The sequence below is a fragment of the Astatotilapia calliptera genome, chromosome 5 (genome assembly GCF_900246225.1).
Source record: "Astatotilapia calliptera chromosome 5, fAstCal1.2, whole genome shotgun sequence".
In the NCBI taxonomy this organism is placed as follows: Eukaryota; Metazoa; Chordata; class Actinopteri; order Cichliformes; family Cichlidae; genus Astatotilapia; species Astatotilapia calliptera.
Genome location: NC_039306.1, coordinates 14,599,337 through 14,627,014, shown reverse-complemented (window position 1 = coordinate 14,627,014; position 27,678 = coordinate 14,599,337). Strand labels below are relative to the sequence as shown.

The 27,678-nt window shown below is 39.7% G+C and overlaps 1 protein-coding gene across 7 annotated transcripts in view; it reads left to right on the top strand.

Annotated features, from left to right (window-relative positions):
• Positions 1 to 300: 300 nt before the first annotated feature.
• slmapa (sarcolemma associated protein a) overlaps positions 301 to 27,678 on the top strand; it is an 80,990-nt gene continuing 53,612 nt past the window's right edge. For 6 of the 7 annotated variants that reach the window (XM_026167378.1, XM_026167376.1, XM_026167374.1 and 3 more), the window contains exon 1: positions 302 to 1,967. In XM_026167378.1, the coding sequence (XP_026023163.1) occupies positions 1,770 to 1,967 (198 nt within the window). In that variant the 5' untranslated portion in view covers positions 302 to 1,769. Of the gene's footprint in view, positions 1,968 to 27,678 lie in introns of all 7 variants that reach the window. The other variant, XM_026167372.1, reaches the window with a different exon arrangement.

Sequence of the window (27,678 nt, the reverse complement as noted above, 5' to 3'; positions counted from 1 at the left end):
GCAAAGAGGATGTAAACAGATTATAGGATTTTGGTATAAAGTAATTTTCTTTGTCATTATTATTTGAAGAGGTGTTTGTATGTGAAATATGTTGTGCTTTAATACCAACTTTGTAACACGTTACTCGTATCTACTTTTTTTTACATTTAAAAAAGTGCTTACATTTTTATCGTCAGTGTTAATCACGTTATATATTTTTAATAATTCATAATTCTGTTTGTATCTATGTATTTATCTTTTAAGCTCATTACTTTTTCCGAGTCTGACTTAACGAGCTCAGCAGTGGGTGGTGCTCATGTCAGCTGGTCAGTGAACGCATCCCTCCGGCTGTCTATCGTTCAGTGAACGCACCACCGCTGTCTGCTCTCTAGTTACAGTATGGCGGCTGGGACTTGCGGAGGAGGACAACTTCTTCTAGATTCCTTCCACAAAACTGTTGGAAGGCGACGGCATTAATATAAAACTTATAGCGGCAACCACGAGGTACACTGCAACAGACGACAGCGGCATAACTTGTGTTTCTTACTGGGGCTTTCCCCAGAAAATAATCGGACTGGTGTGTGATGCGTGAGGACCCGCAGTCAAGAAACTCCCCGGATTTTTCCGCGTCGGTTTCTGCTTTGACTGTCAGTTAGCCGGCTAGCTGCTAGGTAGCTCCCTTCAATGCTAACGCTCGCCTGCAGAGCTCTATATTAGCAAAAAGAAGCGCTAGCGTGTTGCTTTTATTTACTCCAGGTGACAGGGATGGTATACCGTATCCATTCGGTAAGCGGACTGGTTGAAAAAGATGGGGAGAAAAAATTTGTGGACCTGGAAGATAACTTTGTCAGTACTCATTAGCCTAGCCTAGCTTAACCTAGCTTTCTAGTACAACGCCAAAAGAGAGTTAGCGCTTCGCCTGTCCACCAGCGAGTTAGCCAATTAGCATTTTAGTTGCACAAGACGACCAGATAATCCTCCCCTGTTCATCCCGGTGGATGGTTTTGAAACGTCTCCGCTGACTAATTCAGACGAAGAGTGGGCATTGAGCTGCTTTAGTTTTATAACTCAGGGGTGTTTTGGCGTTCGGGCTCGCTAGGTGTTCTCTGGTGGAGGGAGTGGTGAAGGTAGGGAGATAGGAAGGTAGCTAAGGTTCCCTGCATCAGGGCAACAAGGTCACTCAGATTATGAAGACCCATACATGTCAACTACACTTATAGATGACACTTTAGTAAATGACAGACGCGTGTGTGTTGTGTGTATGTGTGTATAGGGTGATGAACGCTGGGGTGTGTGCCTGCTGTTAGCTTGCTGCAAGAGAAGACAACACAGCTCAGAAGCGCGCAATAATTGGACCTACTGCTCTTGATATACGTTAAACAGACAGTTTAGTCAGCACAGAAGGAGTTTGATGGACGTGAGGGGCTGTCAGTGCTATACTCACTCATGTATGTCTTGACACATGGCAGCTTGGTCTGTACATAGTGCCTGCTGTCACATATAAGCGTCGTTATGTAGCTTCGGTGGGCAGTCAGTGAGGGGAATGTCCTGTCTTTTTTTATACCTGTTGGTTTGTTTTTTATTTCTCACACACAAGAGAGGACCATGTTTACTAGTTAGTGCCTAGAAGATTAGAGGACTAACATTTCAGCCTACAGATAGGCCGCAGATATCGTAGATTATTCCTATTTTTTTTTGGAGGAGGGACTCCACCAGAAAAACCTGCCACTCTGGATCAAGAAAACTTGCCCCTCGTCACTGGTTGGAGTAATACTCTCAAGCCAAAATCAATGCCTTCAGCGCTGGCAATATTCGCCTGCCGACCCAACTCGCACCCATTCCAGGAGCGGCATGTGTACCTGGATGAGCCCGTCAAGATCGGCAGGTCGGTGGCTCGGTGCCGGCCAGCCCAGAACAACGCCACCTTCGACTGCAAGGTGCTGTCCAGGAATCACGCTCTGGTGTGGTTTGACCACAAGACTGGCAAGGTAAGCGGCAACAGCACTGAAAATTACTTTACTTAAATTGCTTTACTTTGGTTTTTATGTGGGCCTGAAACTACAGTAGATAGTTACTTTACTCCATGTGTCTGTGAAGGTTCTCAGTCATCCAGGTCATCGTAGTCAAAGGAGCTTGCAAAGAAAAGCGTCTGGACTAACTTAAATTTACTCCATGTCTTCTTATGGGTTGGCCAAATAAAGAGAACCACCAGTGAGAAATATCACCTCATTGGTTTGCATCTTTAAATAGACAGGAATAAAAGCCCTATAAAGAGGAATTTTGCAATGTTAGCTGCTCATCTTGTTTACTTATATTTTCCATGAATGAGCCCAATTAGCTCACAACCTTTCTTTTACTGTGTAAATAAGGTTATTACCTAAGAGCTTAAAATGTTGCAGGAGATCCAACTTATTCCAAACTGAATCATGATAACCCTTACATCAACTTGGGATAATTTAATATGCCTTATAATTCTGACTTGAATATTTATAAATCATTTTTACCTTCATGAATCCAGGTAGCAGATTTTAATACAGCTATCATTATTAATACTAATAATGATAGTGTTGCTGTGGATTTAACAGGCTGCTGTTCAAAGTTTGAAATATATGAGCAGGTTGTGGGATGAAATGAAAAAGCAATGTTAACAACAGTATAATCTGTGACAATAATCTGTGTCACTATCTGTGTCAGTTATGCTGATGGATTAGTTTGTGTCACTATGAATTGTGGGGAGGCATTGTCTCTTTAGTTATAAAGGAAGTGCTGTAGCACATGTTTTTAGTGTTTAGAGCAGGGGTGGGAAATTGATTTTTTCCAAGGTGGCCACATGAGAAACTGACCCTTGTGGAGGGCCACACCAATAAACTGAACTCAGATATGCTCAGTTTTCTCTTCTTTTTCTCACGTGAGCCCTTGGGAAAATGTATTTCTGCCCACAGTTTAGAGAGTTCAACCAGCTCTTCTTATTGCTTCCTCGTCACTTCTGTTAGGAACCTCCATAAGAACAGCTGATGCTGTGACTAGTCGGGGCTTTTTCTGGTTCATAATAAACTTTTAAGCGATTGGGGCACTAAGCAGGATTAGTGAGTGTGTAGTTGAGGTAGGGTAGCTTACTTAACAAATGTGTGCATTTTGCTGATATTGCCCAGCTTTTAATTTTTAAAAAAGGAAGTTTTCAGCAAATTAAATACGGCTTTAAAACCACTTAATTGATAACTCTTTGTTCTGTGGACTGATGTGACTGAACGACTTTGGAGAAAATCTTCACACATATGTTTTTAAATTTAAAGTAGTTGACTTAACCTGCTATCTAAAATTACATAATTGAAAAGGATCAGGATTTAAAGATGCACCAGTTGGAATTTTCTTCAATTTTAACTGATAGCATATACCCACTCTGCTTCAATGCAACGTTTTACTTTCATAATAAAATAAATTGTTAAATTTAAGAATTTTCCCCCAAACTGCAGTACATTACAAGATCTTCTCTCATTGGAAAATTGAAAATAAAGTTTGCCGTCACTGGAAAGAGTTACAAATAATTGAATGAAAATGAGGTGCTGTACACCTACCTTTACCTGTCATATTTTATGTAGGCAAACAATGTCAAGTTCAACAGATTTATATAACAAACCAAATGTCAGGTACTTGCATCATTTCCTAGTATTTTTATAACTTCACCAGATAACAGGGCATTGACCCTTCTCTCTTTTCCCACTCATCTCCGTAATTTGTCTCGTAATTGCTTTGATCTTTTGCTCACGCTGAGGCTGCTGGCTTGTGTCTGGCTCTAAGATCTGGATAGTTGTAGCTTTAACCACTTTTCCTTTGTTAGGTTCTTTGTCTCAGTGGGATTGTTGTTATGAGCTTTTTCACTCTTGTGTTTTACTTTGGCGAACTGTGTCTTCACTTGCAGTGAGGAGGTTAGATGGTTTTGACATAGTGTGTGGTTGTGCATGTGCATATGATGATTTGTCTGCATTGCTGTGTGCATGTGTTGTGCATACATGAACTAGCCTTTTCTCAGTCAGGGCAGAAAACGCTGGCCAAGTTCCTGATTGGGGAGTTGATCGGTGCATCTCTACTGAGTTGGGACCTTTTTGTAGTTACAAATCCAAATTTTGCAGCAACATATTAATGACTAACCTGGCATTATGGATGCATCAACTCAGACTTGTCTTTCTATCAAATGATGGCATTTATCTCTGCCCATCAGGGACCCTAAAAAGCAAGATTTTCACCAAGAACGATTTACTAAATCTGTAGCCAGGCAGTACATTATTAAATGTCAACTGGCCCAACTTAGGAGCCCTCCAAATGTTGCTGCTATTTAGATGTTAGTTTTCATTTATATCTGCACTTATAAAACAGCTGTACATTTTATTTTTTTTCTTTCGTTCTGTTTTTTTAAATAAATACTTCTGACTAACTTCCAGTGGATTCCTAACTCGGCTAAACTTTGTGAATTCTCTCTTTCATGGATGACTTGGTGTTAAAGTTTATTGTAACAGCCACACTAATCATTTTATTGGAGCTGAAAGAGTTTGGACTGTTTAACTGTCAGTAATGGTCCCCGTGTTCGATTTTTGGGAACTGAAGGAGACTTTGGACCTGGACATGTATAACTGCCAATAACTGAAACAGAGGTTGAAATCACAATACAAACTTCTCCCATCTCATAGTGTGGGACCATCATTTCATACCATAATACTCATGTGGAAGTGATAATTTATTCTCACTTATTTTAAGTTTGATCAGGCAATACATGGACTGAAAATCTAAATTGTTGCACTCTTAGCCATTAAGAGTGCTCTTGGTTCTAAACCAAAAAGATAAAATGAAAATTTAGTGTATCTGCCAGGTTTTCTTATAAATGGGATGTATTTATTTATTTATTTAAATAAATAATGTGTCTTTCTTCTGAATTATTTAAGTAATTTCTGTCATTAGAAAGTGGACAGTAAAGCCAAGAATCTGTTAAATGCAGAGAATGAGATAAAAATAGTTGTAGGACTCATTTTTCAGACCAGGGGCTAAACTTAGTCCAGGGCTAACCAAAATTCAAAGCAGATATTCATTGAATGCAGCCCACATTCCAGTCTACGATTAGACTTAATCCCTTTCAGGGGAGCCAAACTGTTGTTTCGTTAAAAGGCACAGGTCTGAATGTAAATTGGGCATATAAAATCTGTGCGTTGTTGCATCTGTAGTTTCTCTGCTGAACAGGTTAAACAGGCTGAGACAGCCACGGGATTACCCAGCACTGTGGTATGCAGGGACTTTGAAATACCCTCTGTATGTCTGTGTGTGTGTGTGTGTGTGTGTGTAAAGGCAGCACAGGCTATTTATAACGACACTGGCAGCGTCATCCTTTCCTCTGTTCAGGAATAAACGCACATGCAGACTCACACTGATCTGTAGGATCTTACCATGCACACATGCTGCTGAATGTATTGAAACAGGGGAGTAATGATTTGAGATTATTGGTTTATCACTTGAGTTTTTATTATTACCAGGGAAGTTTTTTTTCTTATGGCTCATGAAAAGGTTGTATTTGCTCTCTATATGTGTGATTAATACAGTCAGTTGAATTTTAATGTAATAAATGTAGGACCTAGATAATTCTTTTCCTGTAGAATGAGGTTTTGTTTGTGGCGGTGTCGGGGCAAAGGGCATGTGTCCACACACAAGCATGTCCGTGTCAGGTAATGTTTCGCAGTTTTTCATTAGGTTCTTTATTTTTAACTTTTCACAGTGCTTCACACTGGTTTTACTTGTGAAGCAAACAGGTATACATGCACGCACGCTAATAAGAGTTTTTTTCCCTTACAGTCAGTATTTTCACATCAAAAGACCAATAAATCCTTCATTAAATTGCCTGCATGGAGAGTTTCAATGTGAAGGAAAGTGATGTTTTTTTCTGCTTCCATCCACTGATATAAAAAAATATATATCTGTAGATACTAATTATTCTCGCATATTTGGATTATAAATATAAAAGTTCATATCTCCAAAAAAACAGTATTACTATAGATTAAGCTTCCCAGTAGTATATGAAGTCGAATGACCACTACCTTGCGTTCTAGTATTATTACCTGTTTTGCAATTAACTCGCATAGATTGCATGGGACTAAGGCAGCAGAAATATGTATTAGGATAATGCTACACACACACACACTCACTCACTCACTCACTCACTCTAAAAGTGGCTTGCCTAACCTGTACCTCATAACCGTAGTTTCCTCTTGCAGAAACAATGTTTGTGTGTCACATGACTCTGCAGTTTTAGTTCTTGTAAAAATCAGTCTAATGTGAAAGGGTTTGAGGAGTGATTGCTGTTTGGTTATTCACTATACATATATATATCTCCCAGCCATATATACGTGTGTATACATGTATATGTATATACGTGTGTATACGTGTATATACGTGTATATACGTGTGTATACATGTATATGTATATACGTGTGTATACGTGTATATACGTGTGTATACGTGTATATACGTGTGTATACGTGTATATACGTGTGTATACGTGTATATACGTGTGTACACATGTATATACGTGTGTACACATGTATATACGTGTGTACACATGTATATACGTGTGTACACATGTATATACGTGTGTACACATGTATATACGTGTGTACACATGTATATACGTGTGTACACATGTATATACGTGTGTACACAGGCTATCAACACCTACACCCTGCCCGTGATCAGGTACCCAGCTGGTATAATAAGTTGGCCAAAGGAGGAGATAGAAGCCACTGACATCAAGACAAGGAAGCTCCTTGTTTCACCCCAAGTCCAGCACCCTGAGGCTGTACGCTAAGCGGATGGAAGGAGGCCGGGGACTGGTGAGTGTCAGCACCACAGTCCAGGATGAGACGACGAACATCCACGAATACATCACGAAGATGGCCCCAACTGACAGCGTGCTCAGTGAATACCTCAGGCAGCAGAAACCCAAGAAAGAGAAGGATGGCGAGGAACCATCATGGAAGGACAGGCCCCTGCACAGTATGTACCACCGGCAGATAGAGGAGGTGGCTGATATCCAGAAATCCTACCAGTGGCTGGACAAAGCTGGACTGAAAGACAGCACACAGACACTAATCATGGCAGCACAGGAACAAGCTCTGAGCACAAGACCCACAGAGGCTGGGGTCTATCACACCAGGCAAGACCCCAGGTGCAGGCTGTGTAAAGATGCCCCTGAGACAATCCAGCACATAACAGCATGGTGCAAGATGCTAGCAGGCAAGGCATACATGGAACGCCATAACAAAGTGGGCGGCATAGTGTATAGCAGGGGTGTCAAACTCAAATACACAGTGGGCCAAAATTCAAAACTGGAACAAAGTCGCGGGCTAACATTAATATTTATTTAAAAAAAAACTTCTTCCAGATATAAAAATGAATCTTTTCTTATGGACTCAAACAAGTTTAGCTGGAAAACTGAATTTGGAACAAGCATAGCTTAATACTAAACAATATATATATATATTAGCTGTATAATACCAGTAGGCCAGCTCTAATAGTAATTTGGTATGGCTTCGCGGGCCAAATGTAATTAGGCTGCGGGCCAAATTTGGCCCGTGGGCCAGAGTTTGACACCTATGGTGTATAGGAACATCTGTGCCGAGTATAACCTGGAAGTTCCGAGGTCAAAACGGGAGATGCCCCCAAGGGTGGTGGAGAATGACTGAGCTGAGATCCTGTGGGACTTCCAGATGCAGACAGACAAAATGGTGGTGGCAAACTAACCGGACATAGTGGTGGTAGACAAACGGCCATAGTGATAGATATAGCGGTTCTGTATGACAGCAACATCAGGAAGATGGAACACGAGAAGCTGGAGAAGTACCAAAGGCTCAGAGAAGAGCTCGAGAAGATGTGGAGGATGAAGGTAACAGTGGTCCCAGTGGTAATCGGAGCACTAGGTGCAGTGACTCCTGAGAGAGATGGGGGTATTTATGCACTTCAAAACTGGAACTACTAGTGACCTTAACTACTGGTTGTTATATTGTTCTTACCTCAGGTTTTTTGTTTTGTTCTCTTTCAGCTATAACATTTCTGTCAATTCTGCTCTCTTTGTTTGTGTTTTATTGCTTTTCTTTTCTCTTTTTTCCATATGGTAAATGGCCTGTATTTGTACAGCGCTTTACTAGTCCCTAAGGACCCCAAAGCGCTTCACACATCCAGTCATCCACCCATTCACACACACATTCACACACTGGTGATGGCAAGCTACATTGTAGCCACAGCCACCCTGGGGCGCACTGACAGATGCGAGGCTGCCGGACACTGGCGCCACCGGGCCCTCTGACCACCACCAGAAGGCAACGGGTGAAGTGTCTTGCCCAAGGATACAACAACCAAGACTGTCCAAGCCGGGGCTCAAACCGGCAACCTTCCGATTACAAGGCGAACTCCCAACTCTTGAGCCACGATCATTTCCATATTCTATTCTTTCCCACCTCACCTCAGACTTGTCTTTGGGCTGTTTCTTCACATTAATGAAGGTAATCTTAACTGCTTGAAGAAGCTCTTTCTTTTTTTTTTTTTTTTGGCCTGTCCCGTTTGGCTCTTTTGCCATCAGAATTGTTGTCTAAAGGCAAAGAAAGATGCCCAACGGATTTACTTTACCAAACTGACCATCCCAGCCTTACCGTAATGGTCCATTTGATTCACCTTTTATTGTTTATTTTATTTTCACTTACTGAATACGGGACAGACTTGACTGGGGGAAAGAAGGGGAGAAAGAAAGAGGGAAAGAGAAACAGCTGAGAAGAGGGACGGGGGAGAAGGGCAAAAGACAAAAACCAACAGAACGGGCAGAGAAAAAAAAATGCATATATCAATCACCTGGATCACCTGCTGAGAAAGAAAAAAGAAAGCAAGCAGAAGAGAACAAGAGTAATAGAATAAACAACATCACAATGATATATGGGAATATGACAGTAAATACTAAATGTTAAACATTATTGTGCAGCACATAAGATCAACAGAACACAGTGTGCTTTGAGGTAGGAGCCAAAAAGGGTGTAGTTTGTGGGTGTGATCACCCGTGTGTACACCTGTGAGCATGGACGCGCTTGTTTTTTGTTTTTTAAAAGGTTCCTTCATGTAATAATCTGCTAGAGGGTGTGGGGGGGGCCACAGCCCCGTCCTCCAGGGCATGAAGCAGGTGTGGAGGAGATCAAAACTCCAGACATCCAGAGGCCCCCAGAACACAAGAGACCAAGGAAGACCAACAGAGGGGCAGCTAGAAGAAGTTGTTCTTTCTGAGGTGGTTTCTAATCACTTCATGTGTATTTATACACTTTGAACTTGCAGCCCATGTTTAATTACCTCTAACATCTCTGAAACTTGACTGTGAGAAGCTCATAGTCTGGCAGAAAGAGCACACCAGGTCAGACATAGTCCTGAACATTATTAGTGTGGATTTGCACCTGTTAAACAAATTTTTTTTTTTAAATCTATAATAGCAGTTGCCTATTGACTCAAAGATGTTTCAACATCTCCCATAGTAGTCAGGACGGCAATGCCTTTATCACTTTCTGTCTGAGATCTGTGAGTGTGAGGGACATATTTCATATGTAACAAAAAGAGGCAATGATTGCCCACTATGTCAGAATAAACTGACATAAACATGCCTAACCATATTCTGCACATGTATATGGATCTAGCCTGCAAGAAATGAGGGTTGCTGATTTTAGCTCTGCTAGCCACAATCACCAAAGCTCTCAAGTACACATGCAGTATTTTTATGGCCAATGTTTAACGTCATCTACCTGACTGTGGTCAGTTTACTAATGTTTGTGAGTGTTTGCTGGTTTTTCTACTTAGTTGATTCGTCTGACACCCTAGACTTCAAGCAGACAGGGAGCACTGACCTTTTACATTTGGTCAGGTTATAGTGTCTCAGTCAGACTGAGAGACTAACTCTATGCTTGCATGCTATGCCGTGGACTCCTGGTGCCGCTAACTACTGCAGAGGAAGGATGAGCTAATTGACATGAACGCAGCTGGTGAGATGAATATCTGAAGGGCTCTGAGAGAAAATAATGAAGTGTTTATTTAGGTAGTAGCCATCATGGGAAGGTCAGACTCGACCCAGCTGCTTCTCTCTTAACCCTGGAGGTCCTGGGACTTCAGTTTAGGAACGGTATGGCTTCAAGAGCTCCAGACAGTCAGACAGATTGATTTGTAGCAAGAGGATATGTCAGTCAGTCATGTTTTCTACTTTCCTCAAAGCGCTTTAAAAATTCCTGATAAATGTGACTAATTGATAACACTCTGTCTGTGCACATATCCCATTAAATTTCCCGCTGTTTGTCATTACTCACTACTCTTACACCTGATCTTTGTTTACATGTCATAAAAAATGTGGGTAGTGCACCAAAATGTTATAAATGAATGAATAGGGTTATTATAATGTTATAAGTTAATCTAGAAACGACAAATGTAAATAATTTTCCTTCAAAGTGGCCCCAGAGAACCACATGTCCTACCTAATTAGAAATGGTTCTTAGCAGACTTGTCTTGGATCAGAATGGCTGCTTATAGGGCGGTGTAAAGAGCTGTGACTGAATATTAAAAATCTGATTTATATATAATTGAATATTAACAGTTTTCCTTGTTTCATGGATGGATGTTAAAGGAGTGAATATATACATAAGCAGACTTGGTTCTTGCACAGTTTTGTCTGAACCAATTTTTGCCAGTTTGAAAACCATGAATGTAATTTTAGCTTTAATAAATGAAAAATAAAATTATTTTCCATTTTCCCCATTGGCAGGACTGTATGACTGTCATAATATTTCAAACCTACCCAGCCTTTTTAAGTAGATGGTAGTCAAAAAAATAGGGTGGACTTTATATAATATAATATAAATAAAGGAAGCTTTACGTCAGATTATATCAGGTTTACGTCCCACCTCACTGACATGAATCATAGGAACAGTTTTCCCAGTTGGGTTGGGCAGTGTGTTTAAAATTTTCCGCCAGACAATTGCTGATATATTGGTAAAAGTAAAAGCCTAACCTCACCCATTACCACCGACACCACCACATGAAGAGTTGGTCATAATAGTGAAGAGAGCCAATATATTTGTCCATTTTCCTAACTCTTTTTACAGGTCAGTGTCTGTAGCCACTGACCAGTTTGTCAGTCGGATGGACTCGCAGGCAGATACTTGTCAGATTAAATCCGATTTAGACTTAGTGAGGTGATCCCTCTAATACAGCTGTATTACTCACTAGTTATCCCACCAGTCATTCATTCATCCAGTGTGTTTGTATGCTGAGAACCCTAACACGTGCCAGTAGACCAGATCAGACCAGACTTAGCATCCTGCAGGACATAGACATGACTGCACAAGCCAACTCTTCTTGTTTTCTTTCTTTTCTTTTTTCTGTCAACATCTGCTTGTTGTAGGTTTTAAAAAAAAAAAGTAAATCATTCTATTTTTATTTATACTGAACATAGAGCTGGGCGATAGAACGATAACGATATGTATCGCGATATAACTTTTACTCGATAGAGAAATTAAGCTATCGCGATAGACCTCGCTGAATCACGTGAAAGAGTATGCAGAGAGTTTACAGATGAGAAGCAAAAAAGAGCCGTCAGGTGCTAAATAAATAAACCTTTGACTCAAACTTTTGAAAGAAAATGGTAGCTGTTACAACTTATGTCTAAAAATGTATAGTTTCATGCATCGGTTAAAACACTCGACTCCAAGTAAAGGACGCCCAGCTGGAAAAACGTCACGCAAGTCGAGTTGCCCGAGATTCACAGAATTGACAGAAAATGTTACATTTTTGTGATTTATATCGTTATCGGACGATATCAGGATATGAGATTTTGGTCATATCACACAGCCCTACGTCGGTATGTCACGCGTTGGGAATGAGAATGCTCTGTATATGAATCATGTTAAATACTTTTTTACCATTTTCATAAAACAAAATTTTCATAAAACTAAAGTCAATGATGAGGAAGGTAGCCAATGTGGATTTTAACACAGCATCATTGGTAGTTAGATCATGATTAAAGGCAGCCAAAGAGCTGGTCAGTCATCCAGGCAGCTGGTGGAAAGCAGTGCTGACAGCAGAGCAGAGTTGTTGTCTGGTGTCAATAATCCACGGCATGGTAATAACCTCAGCATGAATGCCAACAAGGCACAAGAACGTTGCTATACAGAGTGGATTCAGATCTGTAGTACACTTAATATCTGAGCACGTGTGTGGAGGAATAAGACTCTTTTGGCAAGAAGAGCAGCCTGGCAGCCTCAGCTTTGGCATCGTTCATGTGTTTAGTGATAGAGTGCTGCTTCCAGATATTGGAGCAGGATACCACAATGGATCTTTAGAAGTGCAGTTTCTGACCGTTATGAAACTAGGACAGATGTCTTATTTACATCCTTTTTAAAAACAGCTTTTCAATAACCCAAAACATCCAGTAGCCTTTAGGTGAAATGTATTTTTCCTGTTCCTTAATGCATACCATACCATACCATACCATACCATACCATACCATACCAGCTTTATTTATAAAGCACTTTAACATAAAACCAGGGTTCACAAAGTGCTGTACATATACAAATAGCATAAGCAAAGTAAAATAAAATAACTAAACAAATTGTATGAGCTGACATCCTGAATCAGCGACATATTTAAATGACCAATCAGATTTTCTTTATTGGCTTTAAGTGATGACTGAATTTGAACCAGGTTACAGTAAATGTGAATATTTTTTTTTCCCTCACTGGGAGAAAAACATGGCAGATGAAGTTTGGTTTCATCTTTAACATCTCCTTTGCCTTGGCTCTTTAAACAGCTGCTGGTAAAAAGCTGGGATAGTCTATTGAGATGGATAAATTCCAAAATGTATCTTTAAGTGTTGGGGCTCTGATATCACCACTGTCAATGGGAACAGCAGATATTCTGATGTCCTGTATGTCATTCTATCTCTTCTCTGTCTGAATTTTGACTGATCCTGACATGTTGCTGCAGATTTTAGTACATTTTAATTAGTATTTAAACATGTTAGGCTAGAGGCAGTCTTCATAACTTGTTTAGACACGATGCAAGCTGTTGGGAGCTTTTTATTTTTAGACTGTAGGGGTGTTAAAGCCCATTTACTATTTGTATGTGTGTTACATTATCCTATTCTACACCAACTCTATTCATGTCTTTTTGTGTGCTAAGTCAGTGAGGGTTATACCAGGAACCCAGTGTACCAAGATCAACATACAAACTCCAGCTGAACAGGAACCAGCTTTGTGGGAAGATTATTGTGGAAGAGCTGAATGAGTAAACGTCTTGTTCACTCAAGTTAACAGGTGAACCAGTTGATTGGTCAGAGATGATGCAACCCATCTTCAGCTTTTTAGTACTTCCTCAAATAGGAATGATGATGCTGTTAACAGTTAATCCTCATGAGCTTGTTAGAAGTCAACCTGGTTTGGTTTATATGTTAGCAACTTTTAGGTAAGACTATTGTCAGGATTTTCTTCTGGCATAGAAAGTTACTCACCTATTTGTATTCTTTTGAGATTTGAATTTAGGGGAGTCACTGTCTGATTATGAGGTATAAATACATGGACAGCCATAAGCTACCTGTTCTGCTAACTTAAGGTATTGAATTGGACCTGTCCACCATATCTGTGTCTTCAGAAATATTTTAAATCACATCGTCTGGCAAACAATATGGCTTGTTGTTTGATAATGACGATCCAAGAAGTTTATGTTCCAGTTTTGATGAGTTAAATTCTAGATTTTTTATTAGTGTGTTACTTAGCACCTGTATGGTTTATGGATGCAGTTTAATAACGGCATTTTGTTAGCAACAGAGTATGGTTGACTCTACTCTGCCACTACTGTATGACTCTTTTGATTTTGATGAATCAAAATGTTGAGTTAGAAAGAGTGCCACTGTGGCTGTGTGTATTTTTAATTTGTTTTTTTTCTTTTTTAAGAAAAAAATAAATTCTCCTTTTTTAAATACAGCCTGTACCCTTGTGTTTCTTTCCAAGCAGTCCTACAGTGACCACTAGGGCTGGGTATTGTCACTGATTTCTACGACTTATTCAGTTCTGATTCACAAGGTCCCTGATTGTACTTGATTCAACTCAATTTTGACTGTGTCAGAAATATTACAATTATGATAATTTATCTTGGATATGTACTGTCAAAAGAGCCATCTCAACCTTGTAAATTAAAAATATTGTATTCCAAATTATTTGATTATTTGTCTGCAGTTACAAACTCAGTGTAAACCATCTAGTTATAAAAACAAAACTGACACTTGTGAGACTTCATCAGAGATGCAAGCATCACAGCAGATGCCATAATGTCAAACTATGAAAAATAACAGAAACAATATGAATGAGATTTTCCCAGCCTGGTCTCTTGAACAGGAGAAATTAAGCTTTCTTGTCAGGGGTCATTTTTGGATTTGCCTCTGCTACTATCTCAACTGCTACCTCAAAGGTGTAATAACAAAGTTAATACCTTCTTCTTTATATGGGCTTGTATGTAAATAAAACAGTCTGCATGGTTACAAATAGAGCTGGGCGATATGAGATTTTTTCATATCACGATATGTTTTTTTCATTTCAGGCGATAACGATATCTATCACGATATAAGCCAAATAACTATATTTGTAAGATTTAAATGTGCCGTTGCTCACAAGTAAAATGTGAAATAATCAGCAGCTTGTTTTTATTTAAATATTTATTTCCCATAATAAGTTCAACAGGGTAGATGTACTTAAGGAACATGAGACTTTTTCAGATAGATAAAGGCAAATATTGCAAACTACACAAAAGGCAGCCGCTAAAGCGTTTAAGTTTCAAACTAGAACAAACGAAACAGACTAAATTGTCAATTCCACTTAGAAACAAAATATTAATTCTAAAAATAAATCTTAGTTTGTTTTACAGAAGAACAGACAAAACTGACTAACTTTTGTCAATATCAAATAAACTGAGAACTAAAAGGAAATTCTCAATCTCTCCTTGTTGTATAGCTTAGCTTTTCAAACAGTTTTAACAGTTACTTTAGTCTGACAAAAGCCGAATGACGAATTAGCGCTTCCAGTCAGAGACTGAGGCTACGTCCACACGTACACGGGTATTTTTGAAAACGGAGATTTTCCGTTTTCGTTTTAAAAATAATCCCGTCCACACATAAAGGGAGAAATGAAAGAAAACGCTGCTATGAACATGCCAAAGCAGCAGGTGGCGCTAGATTCCTAACCGTGCAGAAATGTTGGCCAATCAGAAGTCTAGAAGCCTCGGTGGGAAAAAGTAAACAAAGCTGGGGCATAGAAGCAGAACAGAGTCGTATGTGTGGACGGACAGTAACTGTGTGTATATGTAAGCATTTAAACACTGCAGAGAGTAGAATTAACAGTAACAGTATTGTAGAAATTCATTTCACCGAAACAATAACGTGGCGCACAGTGTGACGCATGCTCCAGTTTATTGTATTTCCAGACTTGCTTTCGGCACAATTTACAGTGCACGCTACTCTGTTTTTTGTCAGACTTGAAATAGCCGAAATACCTTCACACTACGGAACTTCTATGGCTCTTCCGTTCGACAATCTCTCCGGCATTGGAACCATCATCTGTTTTCTCTTCGGTCACGCTCGGTTGATTTTTCTAGTCGGCACACTCATTTCCTCCATTACGCGCTGGCTCCATTACCCGCTGGCTGCTTTCCAAACAAACACACGTGCGGCTTGGCACTTGTTCTGTACGTAACAAGTCACACGACGTGACGCTGCGGCTGTGATTGGTTCGGCTCTGCGCTACTTAATTTGGATTGGCTGACCTTTTTTTTTTTTTTTTTTTTTTTTTTTAAGAGGACAAGAGCGGCGAGGTCTATCGCGATAGCTTAATTTCTCTATCGAGTAAAAGTTATATCGCGATACATATCGTTATCGTTCTATCGCCCAGCTCTAGTTACAAATGATTCCCACCAGCTTCCTTGAAGGAGATCTTCTTTTTGAAGAATACTATCTTAATATATTAGGTCAAAAATGGAAAGGTTTCCTAAGTGTAACAAACAAAAAACAAATAAGCAAAAATGGGATGCCACTATAGCTCACTTGGTTGAGCTGGAGATCCATATCACAAAAGGCTGCAGGAATCCTGGGCTTGATTCCTACATGTTGTTCCTCTTTGCTCTTTTCTTAGTTTCCTGTCTGCTCTGTACTGTCCCAGTCCAATAAAGTCTAAAAAATGCCCCAAAAAGAAAAAAGTCAAATCCTCACACTTTAAGGAGAGGAAACTAGAAAGCCTCTGGCACTTTTTTTTGTTTCTTTATTGTCTTAAATTTATATTCAGTATGGAAAAATGTGTAACTTAATTAAGGAGGTAATGTTAACTGTTAAAGACAGTGAAGTCTATAGCAAAACATTTGTGCACTAAGATTCACCTTTGAAGGTAAGGCAGACACTATTGCAGAAATGAGCACGCCGATAAAACACTCTTTTTGTTTGCCAGCAGCAGCAGCAAACGGCCTCTTATGGAAATGGTGGCAGGAGTCCAGTCTCCAGTCAGCTGGCTCTCCTGCTTTCTCTCTCTCTCCATCTGCAGCCTTTCTTTGAAACATGCTCTATAAACCTGTGAATGTTGGGTTTACATGTCAGCTCCATGCTGAGGGAGAAAAAAGTATTTGACTTTGGGTACAAATCGCTCATTAAACGCCAAAGAAGCGATGGCAGAACATGCTACTGCCATCTGTGTACTAAATGTGTATAAAACTTGAATGGCTGACTTTGCTCATGTGGAAGTTGGCAAATATCATGTGAAAGTTACTTAAAATAGTTTTTTAGAGTTTGAACAAGTTATGTCCTGAGCAGATCCAAAGAACAGCTATTGGCAGATCTAGGTTTGTGTTCAGGGGTTCTTATTGGCGAAAGATGAATTTAGTCTTCATAGTCCTCTGCTAAATTCCTGTCGAAGTCATACTTGGGTGCGCTGCCATCACAAGTGAAACTGAGTTGATGGAGTTGGGCTTGGAGCTAAGAAATCTTGAACATAAGAGAGAGAAAACTTCACAGGGTTCAACAGAACCATTTTTTTAAGTTTAAAAAAAAAGAAAAAAAGAAGAAGTGTGGCATCGAATTGACTGCCCAGCTGCCAGCCTTTTTGGGCCATCGATGGCATTTCCACTGGTTGATTCTCAGATGAAGCAAATTGGCTACTTGGCCAATTTTTGTTGTATTTTTTTTTCCATACAGTACTAATAAATGTATTAATAAAAAATCCTGTGCAAAGTAAAATTATTTCTAAATTATATAACAGCATCCGGCGGTGTAAAAACGACAGCACTCTGTATATTAAAGCGAAGTGGGAAAAGGAGGGTAATTTGACAATTACAGAGAAGTGTTGCGCTCACGCATGCAAGATACAGTGGGCTACCACTGGGTCTAACGTTTGGCGTGAATTTTGCTGGAAAAGCATTATGAGATTTTTCATTACCCCTGCTCAACAAAGATATCGAGGAATTGGTGATAAATGTTGGAGATGTGGGGGAGACGGCGCTAACGGCGCTAACGCTGTAAAGTTATTCGCCAGTATTGGTCTCTAATCCATGATCATTTACAAAATGTTTTTTCATTTGTTTTTCCTTCAACTTTTGAGACCATATTTTTGTGCAATGCACCAGTGGATAAACTGAATTCCAATGACAGAAGACTCCTGTATATCCTTCTGGCCGCAAGTAAAAAGCCTCTTACGAGAAGATGGCTTAAGCCTGAACCACCAACGATAGAAGACTGGATACATTCTGTACAAGAGATCTATACCATGGGGAAAAAGTGTCATTTTCTCTTAAACTTCAGAGGGATACCTTCTACGGAATATGGTCTAAATGGACAGACTATGTTAAGCATATGAGGTGTGATTTTGTGTATGATGTTACAACCCTGAGTACTACGTAAACCTACCTGCCCTGCTGCCTCCTAAACCTAGTTTTTTCTTTCTTTCTTCTTCTTTTCTTTTCTCTTCTTTTTCTGTCTTCTTTATTTTTCAATTATAAGTTAAAATGTGACAGCAAAGAAAGTGTAAAAAGGCAAACTACTGTTATGTTCAACAGCTGTCCCAATAAAAGAGATAATTATAAAAAATAAAAAAATAAAAAAATCCTGGATCAGACTGTTGGAAAAGGCTACAATAAAAACTTTGCTGCAATAACCTCGAGAAGTTGTCGTTGTCGTTGTTGTTGTTGTTGTTAAGTGAAACGAGCTCCATAGTTCAGCCACGGTTTGTTTCAGGATTGGACCTAAAGTCTTTTTAAAGTAGACTTACAAATGTGACTGATAACCAATTATTCAGATGACGCCAATGAATGCTTGTCTGGTCTGCCATGGGTCTAGCCAACTAGTATTACTGAGGTACACCTCAGTGTGGCGTTGATGCTGCTGTAGTACACAAACACGGTGACATATCTTCTCTCCATTTGATTGCATCACATCAGTTTTAAGACTTGTATCCTGCCAGCTAATCTATAACTCATATCTTATCAATAATTTAAGATTATCAAACACTTTTTTTCAACAAGGACTTTTTAAAAATATTTAAATATAATCAGGTGTTTCAGATTACAGCTTACAATGTCAGATACATAGTGCTGTTTAAAAAGCGTTTAAGTAAATCTTGGCTCTGACTCTATATCAAGAATGTCAGAGTACTATGACTTCAGATCAGTGCCAAAAAAACGTATCACTGTCAACGTGGAACTTGTAGAGAACAAAGATGTGTGTGTTTAAAACAAATAAATAAAACGATGGTTACTTCATTCATTCATTCATTCATTCATTTGTAGGCGGGGCTTCTGTGCTCATAGACAGTTAAAGCCCAGACTACACACTCACATGCAGAGTATGCACTTCCTTGCCTTTCTCAAACATAATTAATTTGCACGGTAGCACAGTTGTGTATGTGCCTTAAAAACGTACACTTTAATCTAAATAATCTAAATAATGCTGTTACAGATGTCTGAATTAAAGCACAGATCTCTCAATATCCTAAACCAGGACCAACAAGAAGTAGTCAGCCTATAGGAAACTGTTGAATGTAAACAACAGTCGTGCCCCCTTTCCCTCCATATGAAGGAAGGTGCAGCAAGCCTCTATCTGAGCCTGGTTTTGTAGTGCAAGCACTGCTGCACCACTATCACTCATCTCAAAGCTGCAGTCCTCCTCTGAACTTGGGCTAGCAGTATTAGGGTAGATGGGTGGGGAAAAGTGACAGAGAGAGAGAGGCATTGCTGGCTGGTCAGCTACATGTACAGTGGGGCAAAAAAGTATTTAGCCAGCCACCGACTGTGCAAGTTCCCCCACCTAAAATGATGACAGAGTTCAGTAATTTGCACCAGAGGTACACTTCAACTGTGAGAGACAGAATGTGAAAAAACAATCCATGAATCCACATGATAGGATTTGTAAAGAATTTATTCATAAATCAGGGTGGAAAATAAGTATTTGGTCAATAACAAAATACAACTCAATACTTTGTAACATAACCTTTGTTGGCAATAACAGAGGTCAAACGTTTACTATAGGTCTTTACCAGGTTTGCACACACAGTAGCTGGTATTTTGGCCCATTCCTCCATGCAGATCTTCTCAAGAGCAGTGATGTTTGGGGGCTGTCGCCGAGCAACACGGACTTTCAACTCCCGCCACAGATTTTCTATGGGGTTGAGGTCTGGAGACTGGCTAGGCCACTCCAGGACTTTTAAATGCTTCTTACGGAGCCACTCCTTTGTTGCCCGGGCGGTGTGTTTTGGATCATTGTCATGTTGGAAGACCCAGCCTCGTTTCATCTTCAAAGTTCTCACTGATGGAAGGAGGTTTTGGCTCAAAATCTCACGATACATGGCCCCATTCATTCTGTCCTTAACACGGATCAGTCGTCCTGTCCCCTTGGCAGAAAAACAGCCCCATAGCATGATGTTTCCACCCCCATGCTTCACAGTAGGTATGGTGTTCTTGGGATGCAACTCAGTATTCTTCTTCCTCCAAACACGACGAGTTGAGTTTATACCAAAAAGTTCTACTTTGGTTTCATCTGACCACATGACATTCTCCCAATCCTCTGCTGTATCATCCATGTGCTCTCTGGCAAACTTCAGACGGGCCTGGACATGCACTGGCTTCAGCAGCGGAACACGTCTGGCACTGCGGGATTTGATTCCCTGCCGTTGTAGTGTGTTACTGATGGTGACCTTTGTTACTTTGGTCCCAGCTCTCTGCAGGTCATTCACCAGGTCCCCCCGTGTGGTTCTGGGATCTTTGCTCACCGTTCTCATGATCATTTTGACCCCACGGGATGAGATCTTGCGTGGAGCCCCAGATCGAGGGAGATTATCAGTGGTCTTGTATGTCTTCCATTTTCTGATGATTGCTCCCACAGTTGATTTTTTCACACCAAGCTGCTTGCCTATTGTAGATTCACTCTTCCCAGTCTGGTGCAGGTCTACAATACTTTTCCTGGTGTCCTTCGAAAGCTCTTTGGTCTTGGCCATGGCGGAGTTTGGAGTCTGACTGTTTGAGGCTGTGGACAGGTGTCTTTTATGCAGATGATGAGTTCAAACAGGTGCCATTCATACAGGTAACGAGTGGGGGACAGAAAAGCTTCTTACAGAAGACGTTACAGGTCTGTGAGAGCCAGAGATTTTCCTTGTTTGAGGTGACCAAATACTTATTTTCCACCCTAATTTACGAATAAATTCTTTACAAATCCTACCATGTGAATTCATGGATTTATTTTTCACATTCTGTCTCTCACAGTTGAAGTGTACCTCTGGTGCAAATTACTGACCTCTGTCATCATTTTAAGTGGGGGAACTTGCACAATCGGTGGCTGACTAAATACTTTTTTGCCCCACTGTAACTCATCAGTGCTTTCTGTGTTGAGCATCAGATTGATAGCTAACATCTAACCTTATAGCACAGCTCTCTAATATGTGATTTCATCTCCTAATTCACTTTTGTTTTTTATTTTACTACATGTTTTAAAATATCTTTGCGCCAATATTTTTCAAAACAATGTTTGACACCTTTGGCTGTGCAATAATACCTCTGTTTGACAGCCATCCTACCAGCTATGTAAATTAAATTTTTGCTACTGGAACATAAAACAATTGTATGCAATTGATAACATTACTAGTCAAGTCTGATTTTAATAAAAGCTTAAAATTTTAACTTTTCACCTGGAACTTTTACTACCATCTTTGCTGATGTAGAGTTGTCCACTGATTGCTCTCATTGTGTCTCTGGCTTAGATAAATTTAAAGTAACTGATGGCTCACAGGGAATACTTGTAAATACCCTGACTTTATTATTTGATACTTTGGCCATGTTTAATTTGAGCATTTGAGAAATAACATAGCATAACAGGCCCACTTTAAACCCTGTATGAGTTTTTTTGCATGTGGTAGAGTCACCTTGCTTCTGTTTTATGACTGGCACTGACATTTCAAGAACTTGTTTATCAAGCCTCCTAGAGAGTGAAATGTGTCTTGACTGGCCCAAGACTCCTGCAGTGATGGATGTTTGGTGCTGCTTTTTGTAAAAGTACTTTGTCATATTTTGCTAATGAAGGAATAATCCGCTTTATCTGTTTGTATGGGAGCTGCAGTGCTAGTGATGAAACAAATATGTGCATGTTCTAGTTGATTTGGAAACTGAAGAATTTACACTGGAATTTCTCTTGAATACTATTATTTGGTGTCTGGGTTTATCTTTGCTATTTTTTCTTAAGGTATTGACTAGATTAGGTCATCTAATTATTTGTTAGTATACATATTTTCATAGACCTTGGATCTTGTTTGCATTAAATCCCAATATTGGATGTCCTGCTCTAAGGTGGAATTATTTTTAGTTGTTCCAGGAGTCAGGGTGACTCCTGCGAGTGATTCTGGGAGGGTTTATCCATCAGGTGACTGCTACTTTCTTTAAATCTGTCTGTAGTGTTGATACAAACTGGTGTCATGCGTTGACCTGCTGACTGGTTAAGTGGTTGTTGTGCCTGCAGGGCTAGCTGCCAGCTGATGGTGTGTACTGTTTTTGGAAGCTAAGAGCAAAGTAAAATCCAAACGGAGTAGCATGATGTTTGTTTAGCTGGCACTACTAATGGATGAAAAGGGACATGGAGAGAGAACAGACATAGAAGGATAAAGGGATGCAGTGTTTTCCTGAGAAGTGCTCTGATGGTGGGTGGAGGTATTGCAGGAATGCTGGTGGTCCAGCTTCTGGTTTAAAAAGTGCTTCATTCATATGATGATGATGTGCAGATTTGGGGGGGGGGGGGAAGAAACTGTTCTAGTAATCAATCTTTTTAAATGTTCATTATTACTTTTTTATTACTTTTTTTAAATTACTTTTTTTGGTGATTGTGGACCAGCACTGTCAAAATTTAAACAAACAACAAAACGCAACACATGGCTATTTTTTCCAAGAAATCCCAACAAAGCAGGTGGACAACTCTATACAACACAAACATATATACCTGCATGTTATTAAACAAATATTATATTTGACAAACATTATTTTCATTTTCTACTTGAGTTTCTTGACCCTTTAGAAGAGATTGCAGAACTGTAGTTGAAAAGACAGTAGCTCATCCTGCTCTGTGGTATTTGAGTTTGCAGACTGATTAAACTGGGAAAGAATTCCTTCTCTCATACTGGTATGCATGGAAGAAATCTCAGCTCATATCCACAGTGCGTCACTCTGGAATCTTCTTTGTTGTGTCTTCATTTCAGAATGTTAAATCAGATAAAATGTCCAATCAACAAACTTAAATTCAGCCTTAAAACAGCCAGCTGGTCTGTTTTCTCCTCTCAGTGACCTGGTAATAAACTAATGGCTCATTCACTCACGCATTTGTTAATAGTTAGCCACTTATTAGTCATTATGGAAAGTTTTCAGGACAGTGAAATGGATGATGGCCAGTGTGGCTGATGCCTCACAGACTGCTTTGATTACTTCTGGGTAGATGCATGACGATATCAGAAATTTGATCCCAGTACTTCCTAAATTTGAATACCAAATTTAATCAAAGAAAGACTCAAAGTAGACACTACTTAGGAGTGTGCAAGTGAATACATAGTATTACAACATTCAGCCCAAGTAACCTCTTGTGTTATTTTCAAGAAAAAGACTGAAGGAGTAAAAATGGCGCTGTGACAGTATAATGTGAAGCTGGAGCTGGTTGACACACAAATGGTGAATGATTCATTTTAGGATTGTTTAAAAACAACAACAAAAACAACCTTTAATAGATCAGCAACACGGTGCACATCTGAGCATCCTGGTTCGTGACCAGATGACCCCCATAGATACATGGATGTAAAGGGGGGACAAAGGTTTACTAAGATTTATTTCAAAGATTTAGTGACATAATTATTTTGCAGATTTAGATTTTTAACATAGTGGCATTAGTATAGTGGCTCTGTGGTGTAGTGTTTAACACATTTGCCTTGTACACAAAAGGTTCCTGGTTTGAGAACAAGACACAAACAACTGATAGTGTTATCTTCTGAGGGCCAAAGAGTGTAAAAAATCAGTCTACGCAAGTGCAGATCGAAGTGCAACCCCTTGTGAATAAAGGAGGAGCCAAAAGCAGTTCTACGTTCCTCACTTTACCCGCCACTTCCCACATGTGGGATTGTGGCATTTTATATTGATATAAAACTTTTTTTGGCATATTTTTTTTCTTCATGAAACTCTTGCTGCGATTTTCTTTTTATCCCTGCTGTGCTCTGTGTATATGACTTTGGCACCGTTTTACTCACCATGTCTGCTGCTTCTGTGCTCTGCTTTATTGTTACTTCCTGGTTGTGTGACATGTCGTAATATATGTTGTGAAACAAGTCCACGTCTCAGGTGCTCTATGAGAAATCAGGCGTCACAGTCAGCAGACTGAACTCGCTGTCTGCAGCTCACAGGTGGATGATGTCATGGTTTCTCTGTGTATGTGCGTGAGAATGTAAGTCTGCGAGAGCCATATGTGACGCATAGTGTGTGTGTGTGTGCGGTGTTGCTGGGTGAAAAGCTCTATAGTTAGGTCCCTCCCTCCCCATCTCCAGGTTACCATGGGGACAGGAGGTAACTCTGTGTGTGTGTGTGTGTGTGTGTGTGTGTGTGTGTGTGTTAGTGTATAGCTATCATGAGGTGTGAATTGCTAGCTTTTCGTTGCACACTGCAGTGGGATAAACAGCGAAGTGAGCCAGTCAGCCTCAGCCTCTCTCTCTCTCCGTGGCTTGTTTTTTGCTGTTTCCTCCTTCAGTCCCTCCTTCCTCTCTCTCTGGTAGGACAGAGCGTTTCAAGTCATGACGGAGAGCTGAAAGCTGATGAATGAAACTCCTGGAACAACAGGCAAAAAGGCCCCGGGCATCCAGATCAGATCGTTATCTGTGTGTGTGTGTGTGTGTGTGTGTGTGTGTGTGTGTGTGTGTGTGTGTGTGTAATTTTTGCTGTGTCTGTGTTACCTTTATCTGTGTGTGCTCGTTTGTGTTTCAATTTTAGCTGTTAATATCTGTGTTTGCTCTAATTTGTGTTTTGTTTTGACTGGTTGTTTCCTGTCTGATATCAATCAAGATATTCTGCATGGGTTTCCTGAATCATATGAACGAACATGATTTTGGCTTCTTGTTTATGGTTTACCATCATGGGTGTTCTCTGTGTATATAGACTGTATATAAAAGATGGATAACGGGGAGAAGCCTGAATTTTCTCAAAACATCGACCTCTGCTTGTCACAAACCCTCGCTTGTGACATCTGATTATAAAATGCCAAAATGGTGATGATGAAAACAGTCATCTTAAAGCTTTGAAACAGGACTGCGGGAGTCCCTGGGTGATTTCAGAGTAGCTATGTCTGTCTGTTTGTGGGCCTGGTGGGTGTCAACCTGCACGATTTATAAGGCGTGTGGTCTAAAGTATGACATTTTTGTAATGGTCAGCAGAGGATGACATCTCTGATTTGTGAAAGACATGAGATATGAGCCTCCAAACTTTTTTGCCCTTCAGGATATAGGGCTGTGCGATATGACAAAAATCTCATATCCCGATATAAGACATTTATTGTCCTGACAACGATATAAATCACAAAAATGTAATATTTTCTGTAAATTCTGTGAATCTCGGGCAACTCGATTTCCCTGAAGTTTTTCTTCTCATCCGTAAACTCTCTGCATACTCTTTCCGGTGATTCAGTTTATTTTAAAAAGTCTCAGCAGGATCTTGAGCTTTATTGCGAAAGGTTTACGTGGAAAACAAACAAGCGGACTTGTTACCTTGTTTTACACTCATTGTTGCTAACGACAACACGTAAAAACAGGCGCTTGTCCGTCCGTAGTGTGGTTATATTAAATATAAGAGAAAGAGAGAACTTTAAGAAATTAATATAGCCACTACAGTGACCATCAAAACGATGAAAAAATATTGCTGTAAAGAGTTTATTTTACGACACCACAAAACAAACGATATACGTTTTTATATCGTCATCCAATATATATCGTTATATCGAACATCCCTCCTTCAGGGGCAAAAAAAATCTGTAATCAATGTGCATGGATGCAAATCGGTTGATATTAGAGATGGCACGATACCACTTTTTTATGTCCGATACTGATATCATAAATTTGGATATCTACCGATACCGATATGAATCCGATATAGTGTATTTTTTTAATCAATAAAACAGTTTTTTTTAAATATTTTGCTGCATTTTGTATAAGTTCATACTCAAGTTTTAAAAAACAAAACAATAAAGCTATTCTGTTATATCTGTATGCAAAAAATACACTGCACCCAAAATATTTCATAGTTCAGCAATACTGATCAATCTAATAAACTTAAGCCTACACCATCCTCCCTATTCTGGTATTTTAAAGAGTACTTAGCGGAAATATTAAACAACCTAACTAATAGGTTAAAAAATAAATAAATACATACAGACATACATACAGACATAAATAAATAAATAGGGGACCCCCCCCCCCCTGCCTTGTGATGCTTAATCGACGTAATCTACTTTAATTTAATGCATGTGTAAAATAAAAAATAAATGTAAAAAAAAAAACTGCACAGAAATCAATTATTTTTCTACAATAATTAAATAGATTCAACATCTTTCTTCAACAGAATTGCAGACTGCACAGATCGTACCTTCCCAAAGGAAAAAGTACTATAGCTTACTAGGGTATATATTAGACTTAATAGTTACTATATTTAGTAATAGACTTCTATACATTTTACATCAGATTAAAACTTTGGGTGTAAGATTCAGATAATTATTTATCAAAAGCTAGACATTTTAAATGAGAATAAGAAAGAAAAGTATTTCTTTGTGCCCCCCCCTTTCCCTGTTAATGCCCTACCTGCCCCCCTGGCCAAAACCTTGCTAGACCCGCCCCTGCACAGTTACCAGCCGTCAGCTACGTAGAAAAGGATCCTGGTGTAGAAAGTAATATTAAATAAATTCTAACAACAGCTTATCAAGCTTAAAAATGCAAAGTGGGCCAAAAACAAACAAGAGAGACGGGACTCGCGACTGAAAAGCCGATCAGCTGATCATTGATTAGTTTCGTGTTTGAAGTAGCGGCAGGAGAGGGAGGGGGAGAGAATGAGAGGCAGTCATAAGCTTAACGTGGGAATGCTTTATGAACATTCAGAGATGAACTTACACACTTGCTTTACTTCTCTCTGGGATAACGTTCTCAGAGATGAAATTCCGGTTTGGTAGCGAGGCTCCAAATGCTCAACCAGACCACCGAGAGGTCTCGCACGCCACAGTCGCTGTACCACGTGACGCATACTGCTCCGACGTGCTAAAGTTATAAGCTGAGTTCTGCCATGTCGCAAGTTTTGTGAAGTGCTTTTGTGATATTTAATGGATCGAATTACATTTTTTATTTCTCTCCGATAGCCGATCCAGTAATTTAGGTCAGTATCGGACCGATACCGATACGTAATGTCGGATCGGTCTATCTCTAGTTGATATGACATCTGGTCTGATGAAAATTGTGTTCTGACTATTTCACAAAGTACCGTGAGACTTACTAAACACAACATGCTATTGGCTGTGGTTCCCATTACCCTCTACTTTGTGATTGACATACAAGAATCCAGTGTCCCTCACTCTTCACCTCTGGTTTAAAACAAAAGGATGTTGAATGGCAAATAATGCTCATCGTGAGGTTTTACAGTGGGAATTTACAAACCAAGACGGGTTCCTCTTACTCCCCTGAAAAATAAAACCTTGTACCTATGCCTCACCAGGGTCATCTCTGGGTAGCTGCTGTGCTTGTACCATATTTTTCAGACTATAAGGTGCACTTATAATCCTTTAATTTTCTCAAAAATCAACAGTGCGCCTTTTAATCCGGTGCACCTTATTTATGAATCTTGGTTGTTCTTACTGACCTCGAACCAATTTTATGTGGTACACGGCGCTCGCTAGTTTCCACCTAAACATGATTTCTGAAAAAATTAAAACGTACAGCACTGCTACCACTTCCAACATAAATGAAGACAGAAAACTAAATAGGAGTGTATTTTGTAGGGTTACTGAAGTTGGGCTAGCTGGCATGTAATGACGTGCTTCGTGATCGCTAGCGACACATCTATGTTAGCATAACATAAACACAGTGA